This window comes from Hyalella azteca, unplaced genomic scaffold (genome assembly GCF_000764305.2).
Source record: "Hyalella azteca isolate HAZT.00-mixed unplaced genomic scaffold, Hazt_2.0.2 contig16757, whole genome shotgun sequence".
Classification (NCBI taxonomy): domain Eukaryota; kingdom Metazoa; phylum Arthropoda; class Malacostraca; order Amphipoda; family Hyalellidae; genus Hyalella; species Hyalella azteca.
This window is the reverse complement of record NW_025946566.1, coordinates 3,593-19,832: the sequence shown is the minus strand read 5'-3', so window position 1 is coordinate 19,832 and position 16,240 is coordinate 3,593. Positions and strand designations below refer to the sequence as shown.

The following is a 16,240-nucleotide window of genomic DNA, read 5'->3' as shown; positions in this document are numbered from 1 at the left end:
TTACGTATCTAGTATTCGTATCTAGTATTACGTATCTAGCATTACGTATCTAGCATTATGTATCTAGCATTACGTATCTAGCATTACGTATCTAGTATTACGTATCTATAGCATTACGTACCTATAGTATTACGTATCTAGCATCACGTTTATTTTTCTACTAGGACAGCACTGCTGTAGAAATGACCTGCAGTAACCTGTACGCAGGCCCGTCTTGCCGTCTTATCAATGTCGCGCGCTTAGGCCATTCAAATGAAGAAGTCATGTTTGCTTGGCCTTCGATTTTATGCCGCGTGATCCTTGTTACCATGAATTGGAAAATATAATATATTGTATGATGCATGGTTGTCTTTAACAAATTTACGTCCTGTCACAGAAGTATGTGAACCTTATTTTTGATTAATTTATATAAACGCAATCCATTTAGCTGTAAGCTGCTTAGAAAGGTTTGATGGTTTGTCTTGATATACGGTACTTTTCGACTTGATTTACCATCTTTGTGGATCGTCTCACAATTCAATTGATGTTTGTCAGGACAGTGAAGACGTCTTCACTAGTCAGTGTATTTGAAAGTTTTGATAACTGGCTTCTTGTAATTTACATATGTTCTATGACACAACCGTGCGTGTGCTGGGTGTTTTGATGAACAATGCGGACATCAACGCTTTCTTATTTCTAAATGTTATTTCAATATAAATGTTGATGAATCAACTGCGATACTACAAAAATTTTTGTTCGAATTCATTGATGATGCTCAGTCATCAAGGAACTTGTATTATTTTATTATTAGTGAGTGTAGGCTGCGCAGATCTCTCTTGCTCTTGTCAGACAGTGAATGAAGATGCACGCTTCTGTGTGTTATTGGCTTATTTTCATGGTGTCACTACACACGCTTCACGAAATGCATATCAGCGCGCTTGAACACGTTGACTACGATTGCTTCATCTTGTAGGTACTATTATTTCATTTTTGTACTGTTTTTAAACAGGGTTGCCAGACGGTAATTTTTTCTGGGCAAATTCCGTGATTTAGTTTTTCTCAATTGCCTTGGCCAGCTAACATTTATGATAGGGGTACTTCTTAATTAAATTTTAAACACTGCAAAAAGAAAATAAATGGAATTTTTATAGCGGAACCTACAAATAAATTAGTATATATTGAGTTATCGGCTTTTTTGGCCTTTTTTGTTCTCGGATTTGGCCAATTTTAGGCAACCTGAATTACGTACCACTGCGTCCTGGAGAAATACATTTCGTGGTACGCATATGTACCACTTGGTAGTCAACGTGTTGAAGTATCTGAGAATATTGATCCGTGCGATAAAGGCAGCAATTGGATGGCTGTTATCGCGAGGACTTTACGCCATCTGAAGTGTCTTATTTCACGTGCATTCTTTAATTGCTTTTGATGTTCCGAGCAGTTGCGATTTGTACGCAAAGTACAGTACTTACCAATTAATGTTTTATTGTAGCATAATTTATCCATTGAATAGTCGCAACGACTGGAAAAGAAAGGAATTTGCAATGAATAAAGATGATGCAAACAAAATATTGCGAAGTCATTTTGTATATCTACATTTGAACGCATGTACAGGGTCCTCCAAAAAAACCTCCCTGATTTCAATAGGCTTTTGCAAAAATTATACGACACATACAAAACAATTAATTTTATTTGTGAATAGCTTATTTGATGCCATTTTACATCACTTAGTGCACTTTACTTGGTTTTGAAAATTGCTTTCTTATTTCTAAATGTTATTTCAATATAAATGTTGATGAATCAACTGCGATACTACAAAAATTTTTGTTCGAATTCATTGATGATGCTCAGGCATCGAGGAACTTGTATTATTTTATTATTGATGAGTGTAGGCTGCGCAGATCTCTCTTGCTCCAGTCAGACAGTGAATGAAGATGCACGCTTCTGTGTGTTATAGGCTTATTTTCTGGTGTCACTACACACCCTTCACAAAATTTATGTCAGCGCGCTTAAATGTATCTGAGAATATTGATCCATATGCAATAAAGGCAACTTTCTTCACTAAATTTATGTTAGAGCGCTTTAAAGTATCTGAGAATATTGATCCATGCGATAAAGGCAGCTTTCTTCACAAAATTTATGTCAGCGCGCTTAAATGTATCTGAGAATATTGATCCATATGCAATAAAGGCAACTTTCTTCACAAAATTTATGTTAGCGCGCTTTAAAGTATCTGAGAATATTGATCCGTGCAATAAAGGCAACTTTCTTCACAAAATTTATGTTAGCGCGCTTTAAAGTATCTGAGAATATTGATCCGTGCAATAAAGGCAGCTTGGATGGCTGTTATCGCGAGGACTTTACACCACCTGAAGTGTCTTATTATACGTGCATTCTTTGCTTCATGTTATTCTGGCAGCGCGAGTTGTTACGAGTTGTACACAAAGTACCGCACATACCAATTAAAATTTTAATGTGGCATTATTTATCCATTGAATAGTCACAGCGACTGGAAAAAAATATAACTCAGTACTCACTGCAGTGAGTGACAGAGAGCGCATTTTCTCGTCGACGAAAACGTCAAGTCACGGACAGACGGACGGACATGACGAGCACGGTAGCGCATTTTTCCATAAGTGAGGAAATGCGTTAAAAAGGAATTTGTAATGAATAAAGGTGATGCAAATAAAATATTGCTCTGCCATTGTTCATAGGTTTGTAAATCTACATTTGAACGCATGTATAATCGTTGCATGTCGCATACGTATGCCCGGTATCATTATGGCATAATATGGCATGCATGGCACGGGATGGCGTAAGATGGCATGCATGGCTCGGGATGGCATAAGATGGCATGCATGGCACGGGATGGCATAAGATGGCATGCATGGCACGGGCTGGCATAAGATGGCATGCATGGCNACTAGGTGAGACTTAGCATGTGTCTATGCCATCGATATACTAGGTGAGACCTGTCTCTTATACACATCTAGATGTGTATAAGAGACAGGCATAATAGCATGCATGCAGCTCTACCAGCTCGTGATAATTGAAGGCCTGGCTCGTATAGAGGAGGCTTGTGCTGCTCGTCTATGGAGGCAGCGACAGGCCGGCATCTCAGTGCAACAAGTCCTACATGGTCGCTCGGTGTCCTGAGTTATGTGCTGGCTTCTCAGAAAATATTTACCCTGAATATGCTAAGTAATCGATATCCTCTAGACAATACGTGTACACCGAAAATCGTATCACTTAATTCGTGATTATTCCTTAAGAATTACTTTATGAGACAATTTTAATCGTATAACTTGTCTAGAAAAAAAGTAAGAAAAAAACACTCGAAAATCAAGCATCAGCTTCACTAAAGAACCCTGTTCATTTATATACTAAGGATCGGAAAACCTCGTGACTGATCATTGTGTTTAATATTCGCTTAGCTTCAGTAACTTCGTACAATAAAGGTTACAAATCACAAGCAAAATGCGCACTGCGACTCAAGTAGCGCGCCTTGCCCTGGCGACGCTAATCTTGTGCACTGCATTCAGTAAGCCACAGAGAACATGGCTGTTCCCGCGTCGCAACGAAGCAGATTCCATGAACGCGAGAATCCGTCTTGTTCTTGCACTGGCACCACAAGAACACGTGCCTGATCCAGATGCGTGGCAAGCTTTGTACAACAGCCAGGAAAATAGCGAAGATATTGCTGATTATTCTTTAGCAGATGTCCGTGGTGTTGACATTCATGTTCCTGTACAGTCCAGTCATCCTCAGTGCCCTTATTATGAAGAAGAGCGACAACGTGACGCTTACACCAGTGACGTCTTCGATACGTCTTCTGATTTTGATAACGATATTAACTCCTCAGCTAACTCCGAAAAAGGTGTACCAGACAATGGTCATAATAATGAAATTATTCAAAAAGAAGCTGCGCCTTTTTCGAGTACATCTTCTCTTGAAAACGGAGGTAGTGAAGATCTCCACACTGAGGCGAAGAAAACTATCGCAGTAAATTGTTTCTATTCTGAAGACATCGTTTCGTCCGCAAACCACTCAGGAGCTGAAGTATTGGCAATAGCTGGCAGTCGTATAGCAAATAACACGGAACTCCTTTTAGCAAATCTGTGTCTTCCGCCGTATAAGATTCTTCCAGACCAATGATGAGTGGTGTTCTTTGCTGTTTATGAGGGGCCGTATTATAGAGAAGATTTTTGTTTGGGGAAAGCATTTGCTAAAATTCCACGTTTTTACGATCGATTACGATCATGGATAGCCAAATGTGTGCATGTACATCGTTGTAGGGAAAAACGTTGCACGCGGGCTTTTAAGCACATCCAAATATTCATCCATCAGATTTTTGTTTGTTTCCAGTTAATTTAGTTGTTGTATTTTCTTTGAAACAATATATTTGTAATTTACAGAGTACTTGTTCATTATATATGTAGTTATTCCTCTCGCTTTCCCTGTGCATTCGATTTGATTTTTGCTTTTAAGGGCTGCTAGTTAATGTATAATTAATAACGAATATTATAAATAGTATTTAAAATATTTAACAGTGATGTGTAGTTGGCTGTCAAGTTAATTGGGACGCGTTTGTGGGCCACGTGGCTGTTTATTATCTCGATTCATTGCCTAATATTAATAATTAATATTAATATATTAATGATAATATTAATTATTAACATTAATTCGATTCTTACCTAATATTTAATTTGTGTGTGCACCAGTTGGATGTCGAGTTGGCTGCGCTGGTGCCCCACGTCGACAGAAATGCTGCGTGAGGCCGAGAAGCGCATTCTCTCACGTGAGTAAATTGTTCTAACACTTGCTTCACTGGACCCATGTTTGCTTTGTAATACTCTACTCATTTGCTGTGACTCAGACGCGCATTCTCTCACGTGAGTAAATTGGTCTAACACTTGCTTACGTAGACCCATGTTTGCTGTGTAATACGCTACTCACTTGCTGTGACTCAGACCTCATTCTGAGGGAACTTTGTTACGTGACTCAGCTTTATGAATCATCGATTCACTCGGGTTTTTGCTGTACTCTCATGGGGCTGCAAAACAATGTTTTTTTATATGAATAAATTCGTGTAAATATCGATTAATTAATGCAGTTGAGAATAAATCCCGTCAGTAATAATGAAGCCGAGCTATGCTAATAGCAGGAAGACAATTTCTAACCTACAATTTTTCATTGAGCATTGCATTTCCTTTTGACGTTCGTTTCAAAACATGAAATAAGGTGTTGAACCACGATACTGAAGAATTATTATCCTAGCAAACAATGTATTCTCTACTTCATTTGATCAATTCATGCAAATAAATCTTTGTTCTTTTTTAGTACAAATTTTGAACGTTCGTTTCGTTTATAGTTTATACCCAGAATTTATCACTAATACTTAATATTTCGTTTTTACTTGATTCCTTGATTTTTTTACTGTAGATTCCTCGATCTTTTACATGAAGTGAACTAGACTAAATGATTATTAATTACTAATGATTTGTGTTTGGTCACTAATTATTTTATTACCAATACCAAATTTTATTGCTAATTTTTCAAATTTTAAATATTTATTACCAATACCAAATTTTATTACTAATTTTTTAAATTTTAAATATTTATTACCAATACCAAATTTTATTACTGATTGGAGGGGGGGACTAATTTTTTATTACCAAATTAATTAATAATAATTATTATTTTNAGTCACACTGAGGACAAGTTCTACCGGGAAGCTCAGCTCATGGTCAACTCAGCCACTGTCTCTTATACACATCTAGATGTGTATAAGAGACAGGTTTAATGTATCGCTTGACTTGAAATGTTCACTCACAATTATACATGCGAACACAAGATGTTTCGTGTACGAATTCTTGCTTGTGAGATACGTAATAAAATTGAATGCGCTTTTGAGAATAAAAATCGTAGCTTGCCATTCATTTTCTATTTGCTGCAATGCAAATAACACGCCTTAAAAGAAATTAAAGCTTATCAATTACTTAGGGGGTATTCAAAAATTAAGATTTAATTCTAATTAAAACTGTGATCATTTCAATGTTTTTTTTCGATTTTGTAGTATCGCTTTCGGACAAATTATCATATGATTTACAAGCAGGTTATTCGGGCGTTGCCCATCATCAGTGATCCCTGCAGTTTCAGAATCTCTTTATCCCAAATCCCGTTGATTAATAATAATAATAATAAAGCTATTGGATAAGAACCGTTCGAGCTCATATTCTACATAAAACATTGAATAAATTTAATAAAGCTATTACAATAAGAACCGTTCGAGCTCATATTCTACATATAGAACATAGAATTCCCATTCGGCTCTCGTTTCTAAATATGATAAAATGATTTTTGAACTATTTAACTAAATTAATAGATACTTATTTTTAAATTAAATTCAAATTTTCTGCCCAGTCCTGCTACCCCAGTTTTGTCACTACTCTCCCAATAAGAATAAATTGTTCAAGTCCAAGGCACGATTAGTGTAGCGGATTCGCGCTGGGCCAGCCCCTATATATTTACAGTGCCAGGCTCCTAATGCACACACAAAACTAAACTTCGACAAATATACAGAAGCTTGACGAGTTTTGATTCAATTTGTCGTATATAATAAGATTATGAGGTACGTTTCAATTATCTGCTCGTGTCATGCAGCGCTAACAGCAGCTGTAGTCGTGTCAATAACAACAGCGATCAACCTCATACAGCTTGCATGTTTCTCAATTTTTAGCGCATTTTCTCATTTATGGAAAAAAATGCACTATTGTGCTCGCCACGTCTGTCCGTCCGTCAGTCCGTCCGTCCGTCCGTGACCTCAAGTTTTCGTCGACGAGAAAATGCGCTGTCACTCACTGCAGTGAGTACTGAGTTATATTTTTTGTTAATTGTCTTGTTTGCTCATGACGAAATAATCAGGCTCTCTGCATAACTTGATTGTAAATGCTGAGCACTCGAGCATTTAGGATACATCTTGATCTTATCAGCTTATTTTTGTACAGGATGAAGATTGTTTTGTTTCAACGTACTTGTCATGTACCTGGCATGAATATGGCTGGCGCTTACAATTAAACTGAACCTATGTTTAGGACTTCAGTTCAGTACCTATNCTACCCCGCAGAATATCGCACCTGGTGCTGGCTGACCCGTGGGGTTTCCCTGAGCGGCCGCTGGACGTGGACGAGCTCTACAAGCTGCCGCTGTGGGCCAAGGCTTTAGCCTCCGTCGCCCAGCACTTCAACCCACTGTCTGTGCTACGCTTCACAGGACCTCTCGGTCTGTTGTTTTTATGGTCTAAACCAGGGGTCTTATTATCAAAATTTGCTTTAATACACGTAGCGGCTCCTTGCTCGTCTGTGATTGGTGGGTTCAGCTTGGGAGGTCAGCCCGTTATCGGTGCTGCGCCGCACGGGACCTCTCGGTCTATTCTTTGCATGTTCTTATTTACCTTAGGCTATACTATCGAAAATAGTTACCTGTTCGTAACTCCGTCAGCCAATCACTGAAGGCTTCTCAATAAACCCCCAATCACCGACGAGGAATCAGCCGCTACGTTTACTTAAACCGCTACGTACTATTAAAACTCTCTTAAGTAAACGTCGTGGCTTCTTGCTCGTCTGTGATTGGTAAGTTTAGCTTGAGAAACCGTCAATGATTGGCTGACGGAGTTGCGAACCCGCAACTATTTTTGATAGTCTGGCCCCATGTGTTCGGTACCGACGTAATGACCGACGAGTTCCAGGGAACTTGGGCCTCTCTTGTAATTTTTTTCTTATTTATGTCGATTCCACACATCACAATGTTCCTCGACCTTCATAATAAAATGGTTATCATTGCACAGGCTCCACATCGTTAGCTTTTTGTTTAGTTATGGTTGTAATGGATGATTTATCATAACATCAATATATTCTTTCTCATGTTATGACCAATTATTCTGTTTTTTTAACATTTCTGTTCTTTCTCATTTTTCTGTTCTTTTTATTTCTTGTGATCTGTTATGACGCATTTCACGTATTTTACGTCCACTTGCCTGTACTATTTCCTTAACATCATGACTGCTTCTTTGTTATGATAATGACCTCAACATTATGACTGCTTCTTTGTTATGATAATAACCTCAACATCATGACTGCTTCTTTGTATGATAATTACCTCAACATCATGACTGCTTCATTGTCACAATAATTACCTTAGTCTCCCTCGCTGTCGTTCACTATATATTGTATATGGTATATATTGTATGTATTGATGTCTCTGACGCGTCGCAGGTCCCAGTCTACTACAGAAGGCGCGGCCTGACCTCACCCGCAAGTTTGCCGGACTGCTGCCCAACGCTGAGGAAGACATCCCCAGCTACCTGTACCACTGCAACGCTCAGCAGCCCAGGCAAGTCATGACTGTAACGCTCAGCAGCCCAGGCAAGTCATGGCAGTAACGCTCAGCAGCCCAGGCAAGTCATGACTGCAACGCTCAGAAGCCCAGGCAAGTCATGACTGTAACGCTCAGCAGCACAGGCAAGTCATGACAGTAACGCTCAGCAGCCCAGGCAAGTCATGACTGCAACGCTCAGCAGCCCAGGNTGGTGTGTATGGTGAGGCATGATGGTGTGTATGGTCTGTCTCTTATACACATCTTAGACATTTTGTAATCAAGGAAATTTTATGCAGTGTTATTAGCAGGTCTGTGGTCAGTGCAATTGATGCAGTGTTACTAATAAGTCAGTTCAAGATGATATGTTTTGCGTAGTTAATGAACCTCGTGTTTGTCCATCTACTGCTGAATTATCACAAATGAAAATGTATCTAGCTAGTAGCTACATATTTCGGTTCCCATGATATATTTAAACCCGGAAAATATTGAAGCTAATTTATGTTGGCAGTGGAGAGACGGCGTTCCACAGCCTCATGTCGGGGTTCGGCTGGGCCAAGCATCCGATGGTGCACAGGCTGGACTCGCTGCAGCAGGAGGTGCCCATCACGCTCATCTACGGCTCCAGGTCCTGGATAGACCGCGACCCTGGCTTCCATATCAAATATTCAAGACCAAACTCTTTTGTCGACGTTCAGGTGAGTTACTTGTAGGAGCCGCACGCTCTACATTGATGAAATGTACAGCCTTCGTAGAGCATATTATTTGAAAACTGTAGAGCATATTTCATCATAATATTAATGTAATGTAGAACGTTCGTAGAGCATATTAGTTGAATATTGTAGAGCATATTTCATCATAATATTGATGAAATGTAGAGCGTTCGTAGAGCATATTAGTCAATTGCTCTACAATATTGATATATTCCAAATAAGGCAAATGCTCGATATTAATGAAATTCTGGCAAATGTTCGCTCGACTAAGTGGCAAAATGAGACACAACGAGAATTCGGTTTATACTATAAACGGATCTTATAGGTAATTAATATAAAAGAAAGGCAGGAGCTTGAATACCTACGATTATATCTTCAAACAATTTGAACCTTGTTGTCCTGAGACTCCATTATATTTTTCTAAATGGACTTGTTTTTAATACAGTATAAGATTATTCATGTTCATATTTATGTTTAATGAAAGCAACCATCTTGTTATTGCTAATTCTTCAAGTATTCTTCTTCATCTTGCTCATTCTTCAAGTACCGATTGTACTAGTCTCCTTTTTATAAATCTAACTTAGTATATAGCGAATTTCTTGAATACCTTCTACAAGTTATTGCCTTAATCCGGTCACTCGCTCAAACTACAATATTCATGCCAAAACATTCATCCAGGTTCTGCAAGGCGCCGGCCACCACGTTATCATATTTCTTTAGTTCTCAATCCAACTCAATTTAAATTAAATATTTTTTATCTTTTTCAGTGTAGATGACCAAAGTATCATTTGCAAACTTGAATAATCACTCTTAAGTATTTGGATTCCTACTCAGTATCTCACTCAGCCTGGGCACTCAGTTGCACTGGTGAGTGGTATAGAAATTTATATCATTTATTCATTGATAATTTTGGTTAAGTTTTGTCCTTGCTTTTACTTTGTTTGTATTCATCTCTGACTGAAATGGTTTAGTTTGAAGAAGTTAATTTATTATATTGCATTATGGTTATAAATAATTCCAGTAAGTTATGTTCACAATTCATCTTGCAGTGTTCCTTTATTTATCTGTCCATTTTTGATTCCTTTCAATTCAATCTGTGTGTGAGTACTCATTAGTTTTAAAAATAAATTCACAATATGGAGATGAGCTTTTACTAGTTTTATGGAGATTAATGGTTCTTGCTTTGTTTACATTCTACATCCCATCAGGTTATCAGTCATTCATGATTTGCATTTTTATTCTGTTCTTTCTGTTTGCAGTTAAATCTACTCATCTCCACCTGTCCATGCTCCTTTCATTCAATTAACCAGTGCATTTTCATTACACATTCCAAATTAATTCAATCCTTACATCCAATTCACTAGCACATTTTCATTACACATTTCAAATTAAAACAACCATTTCATTTGCAATTTTATTAAGTTGTATGTTTATTTACCATCCCATATTTTAATTCATTTTGCATTAGAACCAGTCTTTCATTTTCCTTCATTCAGAGTAGGGTTGTTGCCGTTGCCAGTTAGTTAGAAGCAGATAACAGGTTTATCTCACCTGCGGCGCGAGACATTTTAGACCCGGCAACAGCGTTGAGTGTTTCCTCTTCACTTAAGATGCTCACAGCAGAAAAGAGATTTTGATGCCCCATATTAGCTGCCTGGTCTGCAACCTCATTTCCTTTTACCCGAGTGTCCTCGCACCATTGGAGTATGGTGGAGGCTTGCCTTTTGTAGACAAAATCTTAAATTTTGCATGCATATTCTATGTATGAGGGGTTTATGGTGTTCCTGATTGCATACAAATCTGACTGTTAGTCAGTCAGCAGGAGAATGTTCTCTGTGCTTAGCATCGGGTCTACGCTGCTAAGCTGCAGAGCCTTGAAAATTGCAAGAAGCTCTGAGCCGAGGACTGTACGTGCAGGGTTCAGCTTCCAAGTGGTAGTACTGTGTAGAGTCAGCACATATATAGCTGCAGCTGTGGGACAATGGCTGAGTTTTGATCCATCTGTATATACATGCACATAGGAAGGGAAGTTACTATGGCAAAAATCATTGAACATTCCCCTGTTGATGCCTGGAGGGGCATCATGGCTGCAGGTGCTCTGAGTGGAGAGATGGATATGGGGTTCCAAATTGTAATGTGGAGGTAGGTACTAATGATGACAAATTGGGCCTAGGTACCTGGTATTCTATGAAAGCTGGGCATGGTCTAGGCTGTCAGAAGATGCCTGTCCCTTCTGGAAAAGTGACTGGTGTCTAATTTATGAGCAGACACACCCATTGCATGGCCGATTTCTTCCCCAGATTGGCCGTGGGGGCAGCACAAGCTTTTTTAGGTACCACTTCCGAAAAAGGTAGTCAAACCTGATCTCTAGAGGGGGTATATGAGCTTCAATTTCCATGGATGAAATTGGAGATGTATTACGGGCACCAAGGACGATTCTCAGTGCACTAGACTGTATTGTTTTTAGCTTTTGTGCGTGTTTTACAGAAATGTTACCAAGGTTAAATAGTATACTGCCATACTCAAGTTTGCTGTGGATGAAACTGATGTACACTTGGCGGAGCAGGCGCCTCAAAGCACCCCAGCTGCTGCCAGAGATGGCACGTAACAGCGCCAGTCTTCAGAGACCTTCATTCTTCAGGTGAAAAATGTGTGCATGAAACTTGAGTTTTGGAGCATCAAAAAGAACACCCAGAACCCTTTGCACAGGCACGTTTCTGATTGGTTGGTCTGAAATAAGTACACTGACTGGTGGTATGATGCGTTTTTGAGTGAAGAGCTGGAGTGAGCATTTTCATGATTTAATGGTAAACTACCATTTCTTGAGCCACTCGCTTATTGTATTGAGATAGCATTGCATCACATTCTGGGCAGCTGCCACAGAATTGGAAACAACAGCAATGTGATGTCATCTGCATATGATAGGACTTTTACTTGATGGTATCTTGGCAGGTCGCGCAGCATTGTATTGAAAATTGTGGGGGAGAGCACAGCACCCTGGGGAAGACCCCTGCCCAGGTTCCGGCTCAAAGAATGGCATTCCCCAATTTGTACAGAGGTGGTTCTGTCTTTCAGGTAGTGATATGTCCACTTGATCATTTGGGAATCAAGATGTAGGGGTGATCATCTTATAAAGAAGTCTAGTGCCACACACAGTCAAAAGCACCCTGAATGTCTAGATAAACGACCAAGGTGTATCTTCCATCCACTGCTGCCTGTCTGATAGTATGGGTTAATACGGCCAGAAGATCAATGGTACTTCTGCCATGACGATATCCTGTTTGAGTGGGGGGTAGTGCATGGTTGATTTCAATGTGGTGTTCTATCCTTTTTTGTACAATTCTTTCCATGAGTTTGCCAATGCATGATAGCAGCGTTATGGGTCTGTAAGATTTGACCTGGCTTGGATCCTTGCCCGGCTTTAACATTGGGCAGATGACGCCCTGCTTCCAAGCAGTTTGGACTGTTCCGCTGACAAAAGCTAATATTGTATAGGTTGAGAAGCTCAATTTTCATGTAGTCTGGGATCCTGGAAAGAAAGATGTTGGCAATGAGATCATTGCCAGTTGATGTATTTTTCAAGGTTTTAATGCTTTTATGGAGCTCATAGAAGCTGATTTCAGGACACTGCATCTGAACAGCACGTGCCACAAAACTCTCCACTCTGTCAGTCACCTCCCTGTCAGTCGCTTGGTTGTTAGAAGAAGCAAAGCTACTAGTAAAGTGCTCAAGATAAAGTTCAGCAATTTCTTGACTTGGAGAAGTATGTTTTCCAATTGGAAAACTTCTGGAGCACCGCTTCCCACCAATGCTCTTGATAGTTTGCCACACCTTGGAGGTGGCTGTGGTGTTGCCCAGGGACTTGGTAAACTTAGTCCAGCTCTCCCTTTTCTGCTTCAGAGCCAGGTATTTAGCAACTGCAACACATCTTTTGTAGTGAATCAAGTTTGAAAGGGCTGGATGAATCCAGAGTTTGTTCTTGGCTTTTCTTCTGTTTTCAACTGGGGCTTCACACTCCTGATCCCACCATGGAGTCTTTTGATTCAACTGTCTTGTGCCTGATGTCCTTGATATGCATTCTTCAGCAATTTCAATGATTTTATTGGTGATGTAATAATTATGGGTTTCTACATGTAGAGGAAAGTGCATTTCATTTAAAATTTGGCTATTTTGCTGAAACAGGGTTGTCCACTTTTTCCAGTTGGCTCTTTGTAACGCCCAATTTTTCCTTAGTCAGATACTTTGCTTTGCACACCCAAAGCCAAATGTGATCTCTAGAGGGAAATGATTGCTGCCCATGTTACTGTCCCAATGCAGCTCCTCGAGGACCCCTAGATCATAAGTTATTATGCAAAGATCTAGACATTAAGTTGAGCCAGTGTGATTATTGATGTAAGTAGGAGTGTCTGCATCATTAAGCAGTATAAGGTTGTGCATGTTACTTAACTTCTCAATGCTCTGGCCTGTGAGGTTGTATCTGTTATGAGAGTCCCACAGGAGTGAATATCCATTCAGGTCGCCAATGAGAATACAACTATATCAGAGCTGATTGGTGTAATGCTGAAGTTCTTCTAATGGTATATTTTTGCAGGGGTTTTGGACATTCAGAATGTTGATACTGTCACAGTTGGTATATATTTCAATGGACTGACACTCTAATAAACCAGCTGGAAATGGGATCACTTGTCTTGGTTTAAAAGTAACATCCTCTCTTATTAGAATTCTCAAACCACCTTTTTCTCCTAGTCAATGCAGCCATAAGGATTGATACCCATGAAATTTGGGCTCATTCTTCTTTAGCCAGGTTTTGCATAAACATACCATTTCTTTTTTTTTTTTGGTGTAAATATAGATCTTCAGTTCAGATACTTTGCCTCTCAGACTGTTGCAATTTAACTGATACATCTCTAATTGGGACTCTAGTGCAGTAGGTCACTGAACAGAATTGAAATTTGAATTTTTGACAGAATTGAAATTTTTGGAGTTTCTAGCCATCTTGGTTAATCTCATTTGAGAATATATTGGTTGTTCATTAATGGCCATGCTTGATGGGCCAGGACAGGTGGATGTGCAGGCAGCTGTACAGGTTACCTCAGTTGAAGCAGGTTCTTCAGTAATAGTGGTTTCTGCATGCAAATCTCTCAGCAAGGCCTCAGCAACACCACTGCTAAAGTGTTTTCTATTTGCACTTATGGTCAGTAATTCTTTTCCCTTATTTTCTTTCAATAAATACATAAGGATAATCTCTTTCAGAAACTTGCAAATTGATATGCTGAGCATCTGAATTTCACTTCTTAAGTTGGTGAGGTGTGAGGGTCACAATTGCTTCTTCTTCTATCATAGATTTATCTGAGACTGCATTGATAGTGCAATTATTTGATGGTTGTGGCACATATGACTTGGTCACTTGGCTGTAAGTAATCTCAGGAGATGATGTGATATTTGAGCAGGGTGAACTTCCTTGGAAAGAGCCTTTTGATCTACCGTCAACCGGGGCTACTCGGGATGGGCGGGGTAACTTGGGACAGTCTTCCAACACGGCGTAAAACTGTTTTAGTAGCAAAACCAATTGGAATATTGCAAAACTAATTATAGTGGCGTAAACGTCAACATTTTTCCTATCTATGTAGTATAGGAAGTTCAAAAATACTACATTCACTAGCTTTGAAAAATTCCAGAAAAAAATGGTGAAAAATGATATTTTGAAAAGCTACTTCTGCTAAGGTCTGTAGTAAAAAAATCATGGCAAAACAAACTTCTCATCAAGGAATTATCCTCCAAGAGAAATACTCTGAAGATTTTAACCGGTTTGGTTGCCGAGAGTGAAGCAAGAGTTGGTCATTCATTTTCCACCCTCGACGCCTTTGCAGTTTGCCGGCATGCCAGGCAGTCTACAGAAGCGTTCAAGAAAGTCACTAGTCAGACTCATCAAGAGAAACTTTACAACCTTGGAATCCACAACAAAATTCATCCTGTCAATCCAGATAAGGTAGGTGGTTTTCAACTATAGTTCCTTCAGCCTGGAACCCCGCGCCAAATTTTTGTTAGCTTTTGGCCTTGATTTTTGTCTGCCCATTTTTAAGTTAGACTATTATAATTTTTTTTAGCCTTTGAAAGACTTGCTTTAAGCATAAAGAATGTTTCAATCACCAACCGACCTGAATTTCTTGGGGAGCTGCAAAGCTTAGCCAACTGTCATTTTTATGGTTTCAAGTCATATTGTTACCGGAGGTTAAATTAGGCTACTGTGTAGCCCAACCTTCATGTCTTTCTTAACTAATTATCATATTTCTTCAGTTCTCAATCCAACTCAATTTGAATTAAATTCAATATTTCTATCTTTTTCAGTGTAGATGACCAAAGTATAATTTGCAAACTTGAATTATCACTCTTCAAATATTTGGATTCCTACTACTACTTTGGATAAATTCACAATATGGAGATGAGCTGTTATACTAGTCTTATGGAGTTTAATGGTTCTTGCTTTGTTTTCATTCTACATCCCATCAGGTTATCAGTCATTCATTATTTGCATTTTTATTCTGTTCTTTCTGTTTGCAGTTTAATCTACTCATCTCCACCTGTCCATGCTCCTTACATCCAATTCACTAGCACATTTTCATTACACATTTCAAATTAAAACAACCATTTCATTTGCAATTTTATTAAGTGGTGTGTTTATTTACTGTCCCATATTTTAATTCATTTTGCATTAGAACCAGTCTTTCATTTTCCTTCATTCAGAGTAGGGTTGTTGCCAGTTAGTTAAAAGCAGATAACAGGTTTATCTCACCTGCGGTACGAGACATTTTAGACCCGGCAACAATATAAAATTTTTTCTTCTGTATTTAAACCCCGTGACTCTCTTTTATTGAAAGATTTGGCCAAAAATAGAGACCTGATCATTTGTAGACCTGATAAAGGCAGGGGGGTTGTATTGGTTGATTGTAGCCGGTACAACAGTAGCCTTACTGAACTTATTAGCGATCCTTCTAAATTCGTTAAAATTTCAGACCCAATTTCTAAAACAATTTTGAAAATTGAAGACAAAATTAATAACTTCTTGCGAAAACTTAAAGATTCCTCCGCCTTTTCACCGGAAACTTATTCTAAACTTTACACCTCTGGTTCATGTCCTGGTATTTTATATGGTTTGCCCAAAATTCATAAGACCG

The 16,240-nt window shown here is 38.9% G+C and overlaps 1 protein-coding gene across 1 annotated transcript; it reads left to right on the top strand.

Moving 5' to 3' along the window:
* Nucleotides 1-3,519: 3,519 nt before the first annotated feature.
* Nucleotides 3,520-9,785, top strand: LOC108677433 (the record flags this gene model as incomplete). Its single annotated transcript, XM_018165652.2, is given in 7 exon segments — nt 3,520-4,133; nt 4,698-4,777; nt 4,856-4,871; nt 7,106-7,260; nt 8,253-8,370; nt 8,864-9,050; nt 9,744-9,785. Coding segments are annotated over 7 exon segments (1,212 nt in total), but the record flags the coding sequence as incomplete, so codon positions are not given.
* Nucleotides 9,786-16,240: the final 6,455 nt, after the last annotated feature.